Below are 19232 nucleotides of genomic sequence, written 5' to 3' on the forward strand. Positions count from 1 at the left end.
TGCGTGCGCTGCAGGATTTTAATCCATGACGGCGTAGTGTGTTACTAATGGTTTGGTTTGAGACTGTGGCCCCAGGTCTCTTCAGGTCATTGACCAGGTCCTGCCGTGTAGTTCTGGGCTGATCCCTCACCTTCCTCATGATCATTAATGCCCCACGAGGTGAGATATTGCATGGAGCCCCAGACCGAGGGTGATTGACCGTCATCTTGAACTTCTTCCAATTTCTAATAATTGCGCCAACAGCTGTTGCCTTCTCACCAAGCTGCTTGCCTATTGTCCTGTAGCCCATCCCAGCCTTGTGCAGGTCTACAATTTTATCCCTGATGTCCTTACACAGCTCTCTGTTCTTGGCCATTGTGGAGAGGTTGGATTGAGTGCGTGGACAGGTGTCTTTTATACAGGTAACGAGTTCAAACAGGTGCAGTTAATACAGGTAATGAGTGGAGAACTGAAGGGCTTCTTAAAGAAAAACTAACAGGTCTGTGAGAGCTGGAATTCTTACTGGTTGGTAGGTGATCAAATAATTATGTCATGCAAATTAATTACTTAAAAATCATACAATGTGATTTTCTGGATTTTTGTTTTAGATTCCGTCTCTCACAGTTGAAGTGTACCTATGATAAAAAAATTACACACTTCTACGTGCTTTGTAAGAAGGAAACACTGCCGATTTTGCAGGTTATCAAATACTTGTTCTCCCCACTGTATAGGGCCAGGAGTTTTTCCTGACCAAGTGACCCATGAAAAACTCTGTCCTAGGTGTATAGCTCAGAACCCTGCGTTTTCCCTGATCAGGTCCCAAAATCTCCTGGCCCTGGTTATATGAAGTGTCCCCCTCTTTCTCCCTGCGTTGTCAGACCCCACCCAGGTCTGAAGCCAGTGGCTGGGGAGGAGGCCTACGAGAGTGATGAGGAGTCCGACTACATGATCCCCACCTCTCGGCCCGTCCTGGTCCCCATGGCAGAGACCCCAGTCCCCAAACCCCCCCAGCCTACCTCTCTCAACTCATGGTAAGCACCCTCTGCTATAAGTCAGCATATCCTCTCATTGAAAAACCCTTCACTGTAAGTTTGTTGATAATGATGATGATATTGTAGGCGGTACTGTGTACATCTTCTGTTATGTGTTTTCTTATTCTGACATTTGATTTGCACGTCAATAGTAAAAAACACAAGTTAAAAAAATAAAAATAATTACTGGCCATATGATATCATGTCCTATTAGTTTCCCCCCCCTTTCCTGTGTTTGGTAGGCCCATGCTGAATGACCTGGATGAAGGACCTCAAATGTATGAAGCCATGTATAACGTCCAGGTCCAGGCTCACCTGGCCAGAGACTCTGGTACTGCCCTACCGCAACACTGTCTACGTGCCAAATGGCACCATTTTCACTACGTAGTTCACTATTGACCAGTACTTTATGGCCACTCTGTTCGAAACCATATCTAATTCTGCTTATTATAAACACACATGCAGTATACCCCATCTTTACCTAGTTCAGCACTCCAGCTCTATTCTCATTTTAGCCCACTGATCTATCCCACTGTATTCTATTCTATCCCACTGTATTCTATTCTATCCCACTGTATTCTATTCTATCCCACTGTATTCTATTCTATCCCACTATTCTATTCTATCCCGCTATTCTATTCTATCCCGCTATTCTATTCTCTCCCACTGTATTCTATTCTATCCCCACTGTATTCTATTCTATCCCCACTGTATTCTATTCTCTCCCACTGTATTCTATTCTCTCCCACTGTATTCTATTCTCTCCCACTGTATTCTATTCTATCCCCACTGTATTCTATTCTAACCCACTGTATTCTATTCTCTCCCACTGTATTCTATTCTCTCCCACTGTATTCTATTCTATCCCCACTGTATTCTATTCTATCCCCACTGTATTCTATTCTATCCCCACTGTATTCGATTCTCTCCCACTGTATTCTATTCTAACCCACTGTATTCTATTCTCTCCCACTGTATTCTATTCTATCCCCACTGTATTCTATTCTCTCCCACTGTATTCTATTCTATCCCCACTGTATTCTATTCTATCCCCACTGTATTCTATTCTATCCCCACTGTATTCTATTCTCTCCCACTGTATTCTACTCTAACCCACTGTATTCTATTCTATCCCACTGTATTCTATTCTATCCCACTGTATTCTATTCTATCCCCACTGTATTCTATTCTATCCCCACTGTATTCTATTCTATCCCACTGTATTCTATTCTATCCCCACTGTATTCTATTCTATCCCCACTGTATTCTATTCTATCCCCACTGTATTCTATTCTATCCCCACTGTATTCTATTCTATCCCCTCTGTATTCTATTCAATTCCATTCTATTCAAAGAGATTCAAATGCCATTGTTTCATTTCACCCTTCTGACCCCACTGTGAATCTCTCCGTTCCTCAGATTACTCTGAGCTGCCCCCCTTGGCCAGTACCAATTGTCCCATCTGGGAGACCCCCTGCCCGGTCCGGGAGCCCCCTGAGGAGGTAGAGGAGGAAAACGGCTACGACATCCCCAAACCAGCGTTGCCCATGGCCCCGGCCCGGCGCACCCTGTCCGAGCTGGGGGCCACTTCCAGCGCCGCCTTCAACCGTCTCTCCATGGATAGCGAGCCCGGAGCATCCGCCTGTAAGCGTTCGCTTCAGAGCCACCTGTTTCAGACCCCTATAGTTAATTTGTAGGGCGGGGAGTTTTTTCCTGATCTGACCAGGGAACACTGGGCACTAGGTAGTTTGTTTGATAGAGACCATGTACGACAAAACGGTGCACCAGATTTGAGTTAAATAAATAGCTAATTCTGTTACTAGAGCCCAGAGTTTTTCCAGACCAGTCGTGTTGAGGAGAAACTCCTGGCCCTATGCGTCTCGAACGGTTACACAACCCTGTTTATTTAACAAGGTTTTCTCTAGTGTTGTATTCCTATATTTATACATATTATCTCAGAGCACCCTTATGGCGTCTTCAAGACCTCCGATTGCGAATCGAGATTTGGGCAGGAGTACAGGATTGTGAATGTGGATGCCGCTTGTCGTTCTGTGGTTTGTGATGGGAATGCTGTTCTATTCTCCTCCCTGTCCTTCTAGCCTTCTCAGATTCCAGCGACGCCCCAGAGCGGCCGCCCAAGCCCCTCCCCCGCCGCATCAACTCCGAGCACCGGCCCATACCTCCTGGATTAGGCGGCGGCGGTGGTGGTGGTGGCGGCGGAGGGGGAGGTGGAGGAGTAGCCAACCCCCAGATCACCAGTGAGATCGAGCATCTCATGAGGCAAGGCTACACCTACCAGGACATCCAGAAAGCCCTGATGATTGCACAGAACAATATGGAGATGGCCAAGAATATCCTGCGTGAGTTTGTCTCCATTCCCTCCACGGCTCACATTCTTACATAGTACCTCCTCTGCTCCAGCCCTGCCCAGCTCAGCCCAAAGTCCATCGCCTGCAGTACTAGCGCTTCAGTGCTAACTGGAGCCCCTGCAGTCTCCTGTCCGGCGCCCTCTCAAAACTAGCTCATTCCGAGCCCTGCGCTTCACGCTCTTTTTCAAGAGTGACCGGACGCCTTTTGTAATGTGCTGCAGGGCCACTCTCCAGATCCCATGGGGTGAAGTGATGATGATGATGATGGCTCATCGCACAACCGATGCTTCGATGGTCGTTTTCACGTCCTCTCGAGGCCTCTACCGAAATGTAATCGACCCCCCCCCCAAAAAAAAAAAAAAAAAAACAACAACACGTATGTGTGTCTAAGAATTTAATATATAACTAAATATATATTAAATGTGTGTAATGTATACATATATATTTCCAATGAGTTCCGCTTCGAAGGTCTGTTTTATTTCACGGCGTTCATGTTTAAGGATAGATTGCAGAGGATAAAGATGGTGGTTCTTTGGGAGAGAGCACCCTTCTGTCGTCCCCAGCCCTCACTTTGAAGAGAGCGGCGGTCTTCGTTTAGCATTCAGAAGCAGGCGTTTCCTAGACTCACAGCAGAACATTTGGCAACATGTCAAATATGGCCTTTATTAATGCTTCGGTACTTCTTTGGGGGGAAAAGAATGTGTGCGTGGTTTGCCTCAAAGTAGCATGATGTGTGTGTGTGTGTGTGTGTGTGTGTGTGTCGGGCCAATGACTTGGCTAGTAGGGTTGGGACGTGATGGCTGACCTCGCTCACTGGTTGACCATTTGACTTAAAACCCCGGTGAAAAGCAAAGCTGTGTTTGACTGTGTTGTTGTCTACGTGCATCATTTTCTACAGTGGGTAGCATTGTTTCCTACATCTAACCACCCCTAATCATCTCGTCCAGTGATTCCGATGCCCAGACTGGGAAGCCTGTGTTTTTGTTTTTTTCAGTAAGACGGTTTTTAGAGGCAAGTCCTGGCTCTGCTGTCAGAGCCAATCAATCGAAGCCACCTGGGAGGTCCCGGTTGGCCCATGTCCCAATCCCTCTTCTGTGCAAAATGAATGTGGAATTAATATATTGCTCAGACGTTTTCGTTCTTCTTCCTCCTCAAATGGTAGTGCTCTCAAGCAAGAGTCTGAATGGGAGAGGCAAAGTGTACGGAAATGGAATGGTGAGAGAAAAAGGATTGATGGATTCTCATAACGGCCCAGTACCGGGTCAAGATTCTATGATACATTGACAACAGCTTAGACATGAGGAGAGCTTCGTCTGCGATGTGCACCGAAGCTGTTCGGCGTTGTGGGAAAAAATGTGTCATCGATTACTTTAATAATATATTATTATTATGATCATTGTTGTTATTATTAATTCAGAAGTGCTTTACTGCTGCTACTATTGTTAGTGCTATACAATTAAGCCTTAAATGTACATTTTGTGAATATTGTTTAACCGCTCTTTTTTTAAAGTGACAGTATCTCATATTGTGTTCTTTATTTGGTGATGTAGCATACTTGAAAATGCAAGCAGCTTGGGGTTGTGCAATTCAAGCCGACTTCAATTGTTTCCCCATTTTTAGGAAAGCGTTGGACTGGATAGCCTTTAGAGGAATTATGATGACATCGTAAATGGCACTGTCCGCAGATTGACCGAAGTGGTAGCATCAGCAAAACAAACAATGTGATTGATGAAGAGTAACAGTGTCATAACTCATTCAGAAATCTGTATTGTCGATGCCTCCACTTTTAATCTAGATTGTAATTGTGCGAGCTTTGTCATTTAAGGATTGACTTAATTGCACAGCTTCAACTAAGCCCAGTAGCTTAGTGAAAAAGAACATCTTTGAGACGCACACCCAAAACATTGACGAGTTGCAGCCCCCCCAAAAAAGAAAATGGGGGGGGGGAGTTGCACATTCTATATGACTCTTGTTTATTTCCGTAAACCTTTTCGGTCACACAGTGATGGGGTTCTAAAGAGTGTTTGCCTTTCTTTTTCCTATAGAGGTATTACAACCAGTGTTTGGGTCAACGCAACAGCAGGGTTTGTGGACCAGTTGGGAGTGTGGGAATTTCTCTCTGGTTTCCCCAAATTTGTTAAAGCACTCCTCTGATGAACGAGGACTAACACATCTTTCCTCTGTAACTGGGGTTGAAATGTTACTGAAACCATCCCAGAATTCCCAGGTTTCCCAGAAATCCCAGTTGGAGGATAAGAAAGCCTCCCTGCTCATTACCTCCTGATTCCAGGGAAAATGTTGCAATCCTATCTGTTACTCAGAAATCCCGTTTTGTACCCTAACCAGACAAGACTTCACATGGACCGTTCAGACTCGTCTTGACTCTCTAATGAGTTGGCAACGAATTGTTAAACTAACCAATGCACTCATTGAATTACAGCAGGTGCACCTCGTTCCTGTCTGTCTACGTGGTAGGTCTTCAGTAGGGCCTTCGGAGTTTGAACGCAATCCACAAACCTCTGTTTTTAGGGAGCCCATACCGATGAATAGCCACACGTATTGAATTCACGAAAGTAGCCTATTACTAAATTGTCATTAAAACTTGCATATCATTTTGTGCTGACTTCTATTACATTGTTGGTTCAAATGTTTTAAAAAAATATAAAAAAATGGCACTGGCTCACATTCTTAGATTTTTCTCTCCGGGACCGGTACTATTGAGGTACGTTGGCCCCTAAAAGGTGGAGAAGCTCTGTTAATGGGATTGCCACTATGGGCTGTAGAATCATCGTATAGGCTAGCTTCTCAACTGTATCTCACCGTCTCCAGCCTGGAAGAGGTTTGTGGCGTCTTTTTTGTGTTTATTTTTCTTCTGTTCCTAGTTGCCTTGAGGGAAACGGTGAAGTCACTTTTGAATGCAACACCTTCAATAGGGATTGTGAGGTTTCAGAATGGAATCACGTATCCTTTAATCTTGATGACTGCACTGATTCTTGTCTATGTATGAACATGTATGTATGAACATGTATGTAAGAACATGTATGTAAGAACATGTATGTATGAACATGTATGTATGAACATGTATGTAAGAACATGTGTGTGTGTATGTGTGTGTGTATGTGTGTATGTGTGGTATGTATGTATGTATGTATGTATGTATGTATGTATGTATGTATGTACATGACTTATTCCACATTTTGTTGTTACAGCCTGAATTCAAAATGGATGACATGTATTTCTTGTTCCCACCGATCTACACACAATACCCCATAATGGCAAAGTGAAAGTGCTTAAAAATGTTTTCAAATGTATTGAAAATGAAATGCAGAAATATCTCATTTACATAAGAAGTCACACCCCTGAGTCAATACATGTTAGAATCGCCTTTGGCAGTGATTACAGCTGTGAGTCTTTCTGGGGAAGTCTACGAGCTTTGCATTCCTGGATTGTACAGTATTTGCACATTATTTTTTTCATTTTTATTATTCAAGCTCTGTTAAGTTGATCATTGCTAGACAACCATTTTCAAGTCTTACCATATATTTTCATGCAGATGTAAGTTGAAACTGTAACTCAGCCACTTGGGAACATTCACTGTCTTCTTGGTAAGCAACTCCAATGTAGATTTGGCCTTGTGTTTTAGGTTATTGTCCTGCTGAAAAGTGAATGAATCTCCTGGTGTCTGGCGGAAAGCAAACTAAACCAGGTTTTCCTCTAGGATTTTGCCTGTGCTTAGCTCCGTTATGTTTATTTTTTTAAACGATTACAAGCATACCCATAACATGATGCAGCCACCACTTAGCTTGAAAATATGGAGAATATTGTACTCAGTAATGTGTTGTACTGAATTTGCCCCAAATATAACACTTTGTATTCAGGACAAAAAAATATATATTTTTTGGTGGTTTTACTTTAGTGCCTTGTTGCAAACAGGAGGCATGTTTTGAAATATTTTTATTCTGCACCAGGCTTCCTTTTCACTCAGTTAATGAGTTAGTATTGTGGAGTAACTACAATGTTGTTGATCCATCCTCAGTTTTATCCTATCACAGCCATTAAACTCTGTAACTGTTTAAAAGTCACCATTGGCCTCATAGTGAAATCACTGAGCGGTTTCCTTCCTCTCCGTCAACTGAGTTAGGAAGGACGCCTGTATCTTTGTAATGACTGGGTGTATGTATACACCATCCAAAATGTAATTTATAACTTCACCATGCTCAAAGGGAAGTTCAATGTCAGCATTTATTTTTTACCCATCTACCAATAGGTGCAATTATTTGCAAAGCATTGGAAAACTTTGGTCTTTGTGGTTGACTCTGTCTTTGAAATGCACTGCTCAACTTAGGGACCTTGCAGATAATTGTATGTCTGGGGTACAGAGATGAGGTAGTCATTCAAAGATCATGTTAAACACTTATTGCACACAGAATGAGTCAATGCAATTTGTGACTTGTTAAGCACATTTTTTACTCCTTTTTGCCATAACAAAAGGGTTGAATACTTATTGACTGAAGACATTTCAGCTTTTCATTTTCTATGAATTTGTGAAAATGTAGAAATATTTTCCACTTTGACATTATGGGATATTGTGTGTAGGCCAGCGACAATCTACATTAACTTCAGGCTGTAACACAACAACAAAATATGGATAAAGTCAAAGGGTGTGAACTTTCTGAATGCACTCATAAGCATATTACTTTTTCTGCATACTATACCAATTTTTGCTACGATACTGTCACTTTAAAAATGAGGTGTATACTTACTGATTTAAAATAATGTGCGGAAATTGCTATGTTTTATTTTATTTAGCATTCCTGTATATGTCAGAATTCTATTTTGTATCCCCCCCCCTGACGGTTTTTGTTTACTTTTGTGAATAATTCTGTGAGCAGTGCCATATGTTTAGAAGTGTCGGTAATGTTCTACTGATGACTAAGAATAAGGCGTTGTCTGACGGTTTCAACCCTTTGGTCTCAGTTAGTCCAGTGTTCTTCTTACAGTACCTATGTTCCCTCTCTGCCTATTGGATGGCGTCACCACGTTACACACAAAACTCCTTTTCACAATTGGAATTGTTCCACTTTTTACCAGAAGAGGGCGCTGTCTGTCCACGTTGCCATGTTTCTCTTCAACAGTCAAGGCGTTTAACTTTTTGATGTTTTTTAATGCTCATATCACTTTGGAAGTATGCACAGTGCTGTACTGTTTATTAAATGAATAGTAAGACTTCTTGTCCCGGTCTCTGTTTAACGGTACTTATGCTTTCCTCAAGGACTGTGTTCAGCTCACTACTCTGGTAAACACCTGTGCCGCAGCAAAATATTTTCTTCATCCATCTCGTTTTTAAAAACCCATGTTTTATACATAACATGTTATTGGCTGTTGATTGTGCCCCAGGCTTGGGCTTTTGGAAGACACTTGTCCAATCCCAAATCAAGCCCTTGACCCTATGTGCCTTTTTAGAAGTAAAATGGTAATTGCTCCTGAGACCTCCGTCAGTGCATAAGGGCTATGGGTGGATTTGGGATTGGACAAGTGTCTGCCTCTCTCGCTGCCTTACTGCTTCAGTACCACCAGTACCGTCAGTACCACCACGTCCACTTTGGTTGAAAACATGTCTGTAAGTCGATGCATGTAGATGGTCCGATAACGGGGGCATTTCAGGGTCCGTTGTTCGTTGTTCCGCATTTTCCATTATAAACGTATTTATTAATTTAATGCTTTGCTGCTCCTCCAAAAACTTCATAAAACCGTTTTCTGGAATTAGAAGCATTTTTCATGTCTTGAAAAATATATATTTACATTGCTATGCTGCATTTATTTTGTCCATAATCATTTATCCTGTTGATTTATTTCTGCTATTTATCCATTATCATAGACATCCATTAATTTGATGCAATCCTGTCTTGTCACTTGAATCACGAAGAAAATAAAAAAGAAAGCCCAACTAGGGTTATGTCCAGATTCTCCACCCTTCTCCCGAGTCCAGAGACATGCAGTCGTGGATTTAACAATGGTGGAAACTACCTCAAACGCTTACTCAATGTAATTAAATCCATGATGCACATGAATGCTTCTTGGGAGAAGGGTGGAGAATCGGAACCTTGGAATTTAGTTTCTAAAGTGAACTTGAACTTGATTCAATGATCCACATTGGGGGGCGCTTGTCCTCCATTGCATCTCCCAGTGATAAGTGGATGCTCTGCCAGTCCACCGTCCTGTCCAACTACAACGATCCTCCCTGCAGTGATCACTAAGGGGACGATTGAGGTCTGACTTGCTTACTTGTCGTTTGTGCCTTTATCTGAATCTCTTGGTAAGAATTGTTAGCCCCAATTTTAGTGTTCTTAAAAGGCTAAGATCCCTTTATGAACACAGACCCAATGCAACCAACTCCTGTTCCCCCCCTCATCTTGGTATCAATTAAAAATGGGATAATTATCTAAATCTATTTTTTTAGTACTCTTTGGGAAGCAACGTGGGAAACATGGGAGAGGACCAAAACACTGCCTCAGCTACTGTAGTACAGACTACATTCCTGTCTTCACAAGCCAAAAGCAGTGTTTATATTTGAAGTATATATTATACAGTATTCTTTCTATCAATGGATGACTAGTCCTGTCAAAGAAAACGGGCTTAAAGACACAAGTTTTTCATTGAACAAGTCATTTTTATTTGGCATTTACTTCATAAAAAATAAATTACAAACAAAAGGAATCCATTCACCTGCCCTGAAGTTAATCTGTCTTTGCAACGCATAGATATTACCAAAAAAACAAAACATTTTTTTTTAAATAATCAAAATTAACACTGATAGTTCTTGTCCAAAATATTAACACAAAAATCTTCAGGGGGAGATGTTGAAGGGTGTAAATAAAAAAGAACCAAACATACATTTTACCTCAAACTATCAAAGATTGATGATTGTCATACTTTTCTCCTAACTGGACTGTAACATATGATTGGGAGAACCATGAGTAAAACCAAAACAAACTGGTGGCCCTAATGATTGATGCAGACTTAAGTTTGGCGCTCACTTAAGCATACCAGCTTTTATCCTGTGGTGTAATGAGAGGACATTCTGGGGTTTGTGTTTTAATATGGCCATGAGTGAGCTCTTCGGATCTTACTTTGTGAGTAAGAAAGCTCAAACTAAGGAGTGTATTGTTATCAAGTTATTCTCTCCTGTAGAAATTGTGGTAGTCTGACCAACAGATAAAATGAAGTCTTGCCATTTTGTTTGTACAATGAAAACCACTAGGTATGTGTATATACATATAAGCATAACATTTCCGAAGAGTTCTGTGTGAAACACTATCAGAGTTGAACATTTTAGTCCCTGTTCAGACGACTTTCATATCGGTTATGTTTGCCATAGGGGTGAGTAGAGTAAATTTGAACTGTTTTACTTTCAGCATCACGCCATCAAGGGAAATATAGTATTCTTTCTAACAAGGATATCTACATATGTCAGGATGTTGCGTATCCCTGGAAATAATCGGAATTCATATAAATGTTAGTTTTGAAAACAGCTTGTCCAAAAAAAAGTGCTGTCTTGGCACAACTTACATACTTACATTTCTTTACTGAATTAAATATGACCACTACGTTTTTATAAACCATATCTATCCTTATCCTGCTGTTACCTCATAGCCCAGTGATAATGCCTTGCATTACACCTGGGAAGAAAACACTTCGCTTTGCTCAACTTGGCATTGCCTCAACTTACCCCATGGCCAACATTTTGACTTTGTTAGCCCACACAGCTACAAGGATGCACTTTCATGGTATGTTTAGGAATTCATATTGAAGCTTATAGACCCCAACCAATGTATAGAACAATCTTAAAATTGTATACTTTGGTTTCGATACAAGCATCACGAAACCTCAAACCTAAATTCATTTGACTTGGTGAAAATCTGTTTTTTTGGACCTAACTTGTTTACCACTTTTTCCATGTGGTTCCTTCCTTCAGACTTCATGAAATGATGACCTCTTGCTAAATATTTGGTCAAATTATTAATTTTCTGAATGGTTTCCTAGAAACAAGGGTGGCTCAACTTACCCCATTCCCCACATTTTAAAGAGCCATTCTATCTTCACTTTCATGAGAAACGAAGCTGACATTTCACTCGCATTTACACGCGCAAACACTCCTTCACCCAACTTAAACCAGAGATTCACAGACAAAACATGACAAATCATAACAAACAAAACAAAATCAGTGCACTGGACATTCTCACGAATAACGCTAAAACAAGTGTGAAAGAAAGTCAGCTGTACTGCTCGCTGTGATCTGTAGAATAAGAGGCTGAATGTATACAAGGCAGACAGAACTGGAAACATATCAGCGTGATTCTTAACTCTTATTTACAAGGAGTACAAGAACTATGGAAGAATGAAAAAGTAACCAATGATGCTTTGGCTTCATCGGAGCTCTGCTATTGGCTATTGTAGTACAAAATAACCCAATCCGGAACTGATAGGAATGGGGACCCCTTATCCATGCATATTTCACCACATATCCTTCCTCCCATGAAGAAATCACTGATTTGACCTGATTGGATAGGCCTTCACCTATCCAAGTCGTGTCAGCTCATTGATTACTGCAAATGAGGGAAAGAGGAAAGGATGCATTCCAACATATTCAAACAGGGCCCATCTCTCATAAGATAACAGAGGATGAGACGAGGCTTTACATGCACATTCACAAAGCCAAAAACAAAGGGAAAACACATCTAAGATTTAGTTTCAGTGGTAAGTAAAAGCTACAACAACAAAAATACAAAAGACTAAACTCAAATGGAATCATGACCCATACTGGAGTCCATTTTGAGAACATAGCTCTAAAGGTTGAATGTTGGTTTACATGGGTAGATGAAGCGGGCTGTATACATGTAGACATGGTTGGTAAGACCGTCATTATGCACCCATGGTTTCAGTGTACAGACTTTAGCAAAGTAGGAAGTGAATGCAGCCAAGCACACGCAGAACAACAGCAGGTGGACCTCTAGAGTGAAGCTAGCTCTGGTCCAGGGCGTTAGTTCACGTTGCTCCACTATGCTGCAGAAGGAACGCGCACTAACGCCCTGGACTAGAGCTAGCGCGAAGCCTACACAGACGTCCCTCCATCAAAAAGCAACAAACCCAAAACAACTCCTAGCCATGTCTTTTTAAAAGGTTTGTCTCAGGTTATTTTAAATAAAGAAATTCATACAGAATATATTACACTTCATGAAGAGCAGTTCCGGGCTGCTCTTCAGTGATTGGTTGCCCGAGTTGGCATTTGGATTAAGGAAAATATATAACAAACAGTCCCTCTTATTTCATGCTCTAACTGGATTTTATGGGTGCAAAGAATAACCACATTCATTAAAATTGCTAGGCTGATCCCAGATCTGTATGTGCTTAGGCCAGCATCTCTGTCATGTTCTTCGTTATGCATATGAAAAACAGGATAAAGTATGAAATAGCATGACTTGAGAGAACATAGCCACGCCCTTTGTTAGCCACAGCCATGCTAAAGAACTACAAATCTGGGATCAGGTTAGAGAACTGCAACACATATCAGATGAGTTCTCCTGGAAGTTGTAGGCTACGAGGCATCAAAGGATCCATCCCACCCTGAGCGAGTGAACTGGCCTGGGAGCAGCTGCAGCAGTCGCCCCCTCACACACCTACGCTCACTTCTGCACGTACATATACTTATCACCCTTTACTCCAGAGGACACACACACACACACACACACAGAAGCGAAACCATATGTAAATGTGCTCATAGATTGTATCATAGGACAGCTGGTAAGGAACATTCAACACCAACACAACCTTACATTGTATTAACCCTTGAAGTTCAGATTCTAAAAAATACAATTTTAACTAGAATTTTGATGAGTAGTACAATTTACAAGGATGGAAAAAAATAGCCAGTGTCCATAGTTACCTGGTCACTAGGAGGTTTCTTGTCTCCGTTGACACTTAAAAGCACGGCCTCCTCTGTGTTGTCACTCTTCATCTCCACCACTATGCCGCCCTTATTCGGTTTGGTACTAGAAGGACAGCTCGTAATCACCAGCATGACCAATATATTACCTTTTTCACACTACTATGAGCTGGCCTGTTTATGCCTCCACCATAGTTGCGATACTAAAAAGAAAACTAGAAACTATCCCAGCCAGCACAGTACGGTTCGGGTTAGCACGATAGTGTGAAAAGGGTATCTGATAGCAACTATAATGACACATCAGGTAAAATCATGGACAAAAAAAATGATGAGCTATTGTAGAGGTATCGTCTGAGGCATATTCAACAAATTCTGGAATTTTGCAAACCTTAAATACATTTTTTTTTTTAAATGGAGAACACACTTACAGATCCTGCTTGCCCGAACGCCCACATGGGAGCTTGCCCTTCTTGTACAGGAAGTACAGCACACTGCCAAGGATAGCCAGCAGGAGAATACAGATGATGATGACAGCTATGATCACACCGCTGCCCTCTGGTGGGACAAAGAAGAAGAGGCGGAACCATGGGTCATTTCCTGTCCGGTAATTGCTTTATGATAACTTCGTTCTCTTAAGGAGTTTCTGATGATGATGATGATGATGGTGTGTGTGCGTGTGCGTGGGGGTCGCTTGTATCATTCAGAGACAACAGCATGCACAGATGGTGGTGGTGACGAACAGGTGTACAGTCTCTGAACCAGGTTGTTCATCATGGAAGAAGTTCTTCATTGAGGACTAAAGATCAGCCAGAAGGAACACTTTCCAGAGTTGGGCTGCTTGGTTTCTTTTTCAAAGAATACCAACCAGAACTACAGTATGACTACAGCATGACAAAGGGAGAGATAGAGAGTGAAGGAAGGTAAAGAGGCGAATGGGTGCACTTGGGGATGGACCTCCCCTGGAGGAAGGATGCAGATGTAGATGGATGGATCCATTTCCATCAAGGGAGAGAATGGGCGATACCCCTCCATTCTCTCAGGAGGGGGATTGTACTCAAAATGCTCAATATGCAAATTTAACTTTTTAGCCTGGTTTAACTTAGTTTTTTCTGATTATGTTTCCAATGATTCATGAAACATCATACAGAGAAAATATACAAAATATACAAAATATACAAAAAAAATGTTTTAAAAAATCTAGATTTCATAATTTTCCACTTTATCATTTATAAGTATCTCTCCACATAGATAAAGTTGTATAATACGGTACATTTTCATGCAGTATTAGAAAGTCACAAACCGAGAGATCCTATTCAATTATGAATTACTCCATATGTCACAGGTGTTGCCTCCTGAGTAGTGAGTACAAAGCCTGCCCCTGCATAGAGAACGAGGGTCCTGTGTTGAGAAAGCGAGAGCTGTGGTGGGGGGGTTGTGGAGGCTGATGGTGGTGGTGGTGGAGGTTGGGGGGGGAGGGGTTCAGTCTAGGCAGTGTGAGCTGGGTGGAGCGAGGGGTGGGCAGGGCAGCCTTCTAAGCGCGTTAGGTGGGTGGCAGCATCGACAAGAAGTCACAAACCTTTCTTGACTCTCTTCGGAGGAGTTACTGGCGTTACTGTTGTTACTGTCACTGGAGCTACCACTGTTACTGGAACTAATGGAGTTGTTACTGGACAAACCACATGGACACAGTTGTCACAATAATACACCAGCTCTATGGCAACACAACACTGTTAACGACTGTGCAACAACCGCCTTGTCTACTTAGCATGGCCCTAATCACTTAGCTCCGTGTTACAAACACAGATAGGCAGGAGACATGAACCAGACATGAACCAGGAAAGGCTCTGCAGTCTGCACTCCCCCCCCCCAAAAAAAAATGTCCTAATCGTTTCCAGGAGCGGCAGCGCTGGCTACTTAATCCAATTTTGTCTGCAAATGAAACAACAAACAGGATTTTCCCTCAGAGGGACGTAGGCAAAGATTTCCTGGCATGACGTGAGCGGTCCGCTTGAGGAAATGGGAGTCAGGAGACTGTGTTGAGGGCACTTTTACCATCAGCACACGGCTACAGTTTCAGCCTCGATCCTGATCTGTGTGCAAACAAGACAGCTCTAGGCTATATTTATGCAATAGGGCGATACGCAGCCATTTAGTGAACATAAGTCCGAAATAGGATGACAGCGTAGTAAGAGTTCTATGGCTGGTTTCCTGGACCCAGATTCTGGACTAAAAAGCATGCTCAATGACAAGCCCAGAATCTCCATTGAAATGGATTTTTAGTCCAGTTCAGGACAAGAGGCTTAATCCGTGTCTGTGAAGCCGGGTCATAAAGATTCAATTTAATCGAACATCTAATTATGACAGTTATCAAAGAACAGATCAGGATGTGTTCGTATTATATGACGGAGCAACATGTGGAAGATAAAACAGCTCTCTCACGGCAATTAGTCAATAAAAGGTTTCTCAACCATGACCGTCCTCATCAGTAGCAACCTTTAGTGCACCCATAAAGACCATTTATGGGTTTTAATTCAGATTTGGGTCATTTCTAAAAGCACCTGTCGCGTTTTTATTTTTCTTCCCTTTAAAAAACATTCTGCCTGACTCACATAGAAAGCTAAACTAGACCGTAAACCGTTCGAACACAAGATTGGGGGAAATATGATTGAGCACAGGGTGCGCGCTTGATTGATAAATGAAGTTGCTTGTTTCAACACCATGGTCATTTCTTATTGCATTCACAGGTGATCAGATCTCACAATGCTTGGGAAATGTTAAACACCCCGTTGATGTGATACAGTGATCTTCAAGGAATGTGCAGCATGACCGCAATAAAGGCTACGTGGAACTCAACCAATGCCACAGCAGTGATGACAGTGAGTGTTATCTACTAAAAGAGTGGTACACTTACCTGTAGTACTGGGAGCTGACGAGGTCGTTTGGACAACTGAAAACAGGCAAAGGGGAGAGAGACACTCTACTGTTAGCACACTGAGTTTGAGGGAAACTAAGAGAAGCTTTACTAAAGATGAGTTGAAGCTCAGGTTCAAGTTTTCTCTTATGTTGCCATGATTTAAATCCTTCAGTCGTTAGTATATTCTGCCTGTTGATTTTCTCTTAACAGTCAGACCGGACATGTTGACATAAAATATACACGATGTGACAAATAAGAAGGTAGACAGACAGGACTTACTGGCTTTGAGGCTGAAGGAGATGGAGACTGTGCCATGGTCGTTGGAGGCGTTGCAGTAGGCTGTGACGTCAGAGGTCACCTTGATGCTCACCACACTGAGAACCTCGTCCTCTGTCTCTCTTTGGGACAACTTCAGGATCTGGCACAAACGGCGAAATAAAGTACAGATAAGACCAGAAACCCAACAGCGGATGTGTCCCAAATGTCATCCTATGGGCCCCTGGTCAAAAGTAGTGCACCTACAATGGGATAAGACGGTCATTTGGGACGAACAATAAACAATATTGACAAATGTAGAGATGTCAGTTATGAAAGGAATGTTAAACGTGAGTGGCTTTGTCGATTAACATTGTTACAGGAAATGACCCAGGAAGCCAGGATTGGGAACAGATCTGTGCATAAATAGATCAAAAGCTAGTCAAACATTGTCTGTATGAGCTGACCCAGAGAAGCCCTCTTTTCCTGCTGGTCTGTCTGTCTACCTGTGATTTGTCAGAGGAGCTCCATGTGATAACAGGGGTTGGGTATCCTCTAGCGTGGCAGCTCAGCTTCTGGGACTTCTCTGGGCTCACCTCCTGGACTGGGTCTGCAGACTTCTTGATCTCTGGGCGTCCTGCATGGGAGAGGAGGAGGGTTAGTTGTGTGTGTGTGTGTGTGTATATGTTTGTGTGGGTGTGGGTTTGTGTTTGTGGGCTCACCCTCTACGAAGACACGTAAAGAGCCACTGGTCTCCAGTCCTTCCAGTGAAGACACCTTCACCACACACACGTACGTCCCCGCCATGTCAAACACAGCGTCCTTCAGGGTCAGTGTATGGCCCTCTGCAACTTTTTTTCCTTTCTAGACACACACACACACTAAATAAATCAAATGTCACAAGCGCAATGAAATAATTACTTACAAGCCCTTAACCAACAATTCAGCTCAAGAAATAAACTGAAGTAAATAATAATAAAAAGTAACACAATAAAATAACAAAAACAAGGCTCTATACAGGGGTACAGGGGAGTCAATGTGCGGGGGTACGGATTAGTCGAGGTAATTTGTACATGTAGGTAGGGGTAACGTGACTATGCATAGAGAATAAACAGCGAGTACCAACAGTGTAAAAACAAATGGTGGGGTCAATGTACAGTTGAAGTTGGAAGTTTACATACACCTTAGCCAAAGACGTTTAAACTCAGTTTTTCACAATTCCTGACATTTAATCCGAGTAAAGATTCCCTGTCTTAGGTCAGTTAGGATCACCGCTTTATTTTAAGAATGTGAAATGTCAGAATAATAGTAGAGAGAATGATTTATTTCAGCTTTTGTTTCTTTCATCACATTCCCAGTGGGTCAGAAGTTTACATACAATCAATTAGTATTTGGTAGCATTACCTTTAAATTGTTTCATTTGGGTCAAACATTTCGGGTAGCCTTCCACAAGCTTCCCACAATAAGTTGGGTGAATTTTAGCCCATTCCTCCTGACAGAGCTGGTGTAACTGAGTCAGGTTTGTAGGCCTCCTTGGGCTTTGTGATGGCTACTCCAATACCTTGATTTTGTTGTCCTGAAGACATTTTGCCACAACTTTTGAATTATGCTTGGGGTCATTGTCCATTTGAAAGACCCATTTGCAACCAAGCTTTAACTTCCTGACTGATGTCTGGAGATCTTGCTTCAATATATCCACAACGTTTATCCTCCTCATGATGCCATCTATTTTGTGAGTGCACCAGTCCCTCCTGCAGCAAAGCACCCCCACAACATGATGCTTCACGGGTTGGGATGGTGTTCTTCGGCCTGCAAGTCTCCCCCTTTTTCCTCCAAACATAACAATGGTCATTATGGCCAAACAGTTCTATTTTTGTTTCATCAGACCAGAGGACATTTCTCCAAAAAGTATGATCTTTGTCCCCATGTGCAGTTGCAAACCGTAGTCTGGCTTTTTTATGGCGGTTTTGGAGCAGTGGCTTCTTCCTTGCTGAGCGGCCTTTCAGGTTATGCCGATATAGGACTCGTTTTACTGTGGATATAGATATGTCTGTACCCGTTTCCTTCAACATCTTCACAAGGCCCTTTGCTGTTGTTCTGGGATTGATTTGCACTTTTCGCACCAAAGTACGTTCATCTCTAGGAGACAGAACGCGTCTCCTTCCTGAGCGGTATGATGGCTACATGGTCCCATGGTGTTAATACTTGCATACTATTGTTTGTACAGATGAACGTGGTACCTTCAGGCGTTTGGAAATTGCTCCCAAGGATGAACCATACTCGTGGAGGTCCACAATTTGTTTTCTGAGGTCTTGGCTGATTTCTTTTGATTGTCCATGATGTCAAGCAAAGGCACTGAGTTTAAAGGTAGGCCTTGAAATACATCCACAGGTACGCCTCCAATTGACTCAAATTATATCAATTAGACTATGAGAAGCTTATAAAGCCATGACATAATTTTCTGGAAATTTCCAAGCTGTTTAAAGGCACAGTCAACTTAGTGTATGTAAACTTCTGACCCACTGGATACAGTGAATGATAAGTGAAATAATCAAGTCTGTCTTGTTAATCTTGTTGGAAAAAGTATTTGTGTCATGCACAAAGGAGATGTCCTAACCGACTTGCCAAAACTATAAAAACAAGTTTTAATGACTCCAACATGGGCGGCAGGTAGCCTAGTGGTTAGAGCGTTGAATTAGAAACGAAGGTAAAAATCTGTCGTTCTGCCCCTGAACAAGGCA

General features: G+C 42.1%; 2 protein-coding genes across 6 annotated transcripts in view; one reads left to right on the plus strand and one right to left on the minus strand.

Moving 5' to 3' along the window:
- LOC135552535 (E3 ubiquitin-protein ligase CBL-like) overlaps positions 1-3735 on the plus strand; it is a 46108-nt gene extending 42373 nt beyond the window's left edge. The window contains 4 exon segments of the mRNA XM_064984213.1: positions 858-1010; positions 1253-1341; positions 2430-2654; positions 3110-3735. Coding sequence (XP_064840285.1) covers positions 858-1010; positions 1253-1341; positions 2430-2654; positions 3110-3414 — 772 coding nt within the window. The 3' untranslated portion in view covers positions 3415-3735.
- A 6293-nt stretch (positions 3736-10028) lies between these two features.
- The window catches only part of LOC135552536 (cell surface glycoprotein MUC18-like), a 47417-nt gene continuing 38213 nt past the window's right edge, over positions 10029-19232 (minus strand). For 2 of the 5 annotated variants that reach the window (XM_064984216.1, XM_064984215.1), the window contains exons 10-17: positions 17214-17355; positions 16998-17128; positions 16516-16654; positions 16234-16269; positions 14899-14988; positions 13751-13877; positions 13323-13428; positions 10029-13092 (exon numbers count right to left, since the gene is read on the minus strand). In XM_064984216.1, the coding sequence (XP_064840288.1) occupies positions 13063-13092; positions 13323-13428; positions 13751-13877; positions 14899-14988; positions 16234-16269; positions 16516-16654; positions 16998-17128; positions 17214-17355 (801 nt within the window). In that variant the 3' untranslated portion in view covers positions 10029-13062. Of the gene's footprint in view, positions 13098-13322; positions 13429-13750; positions 13878-14898; positions 14989-16233; positions 16270-16515; positions 16655-16997; positions 17129-17213; positions 17356-19232 lie in introns of all 5 variants that reach the window. The other 3 variants (XM_064984217.1, XM_064984218.1, XM_064984219.1) reach the window with 3 other exon arrangements.

Source organism: Oncorhynchus masou, chromosome 13 (assembly GCF_036934945.1).
Source record: "Oncorhynchus masou masou isolate Uvic2021 chromosome 13, UVic_Omas_1.1, whole genome shotgun sequence".
Lineage (NCBI taxonomy): Eukaryota > Metazoa > Chordata > Actinopteri > Salmoniformes > Salmonidae > Oncorhynchus > Oncorhynchus masou.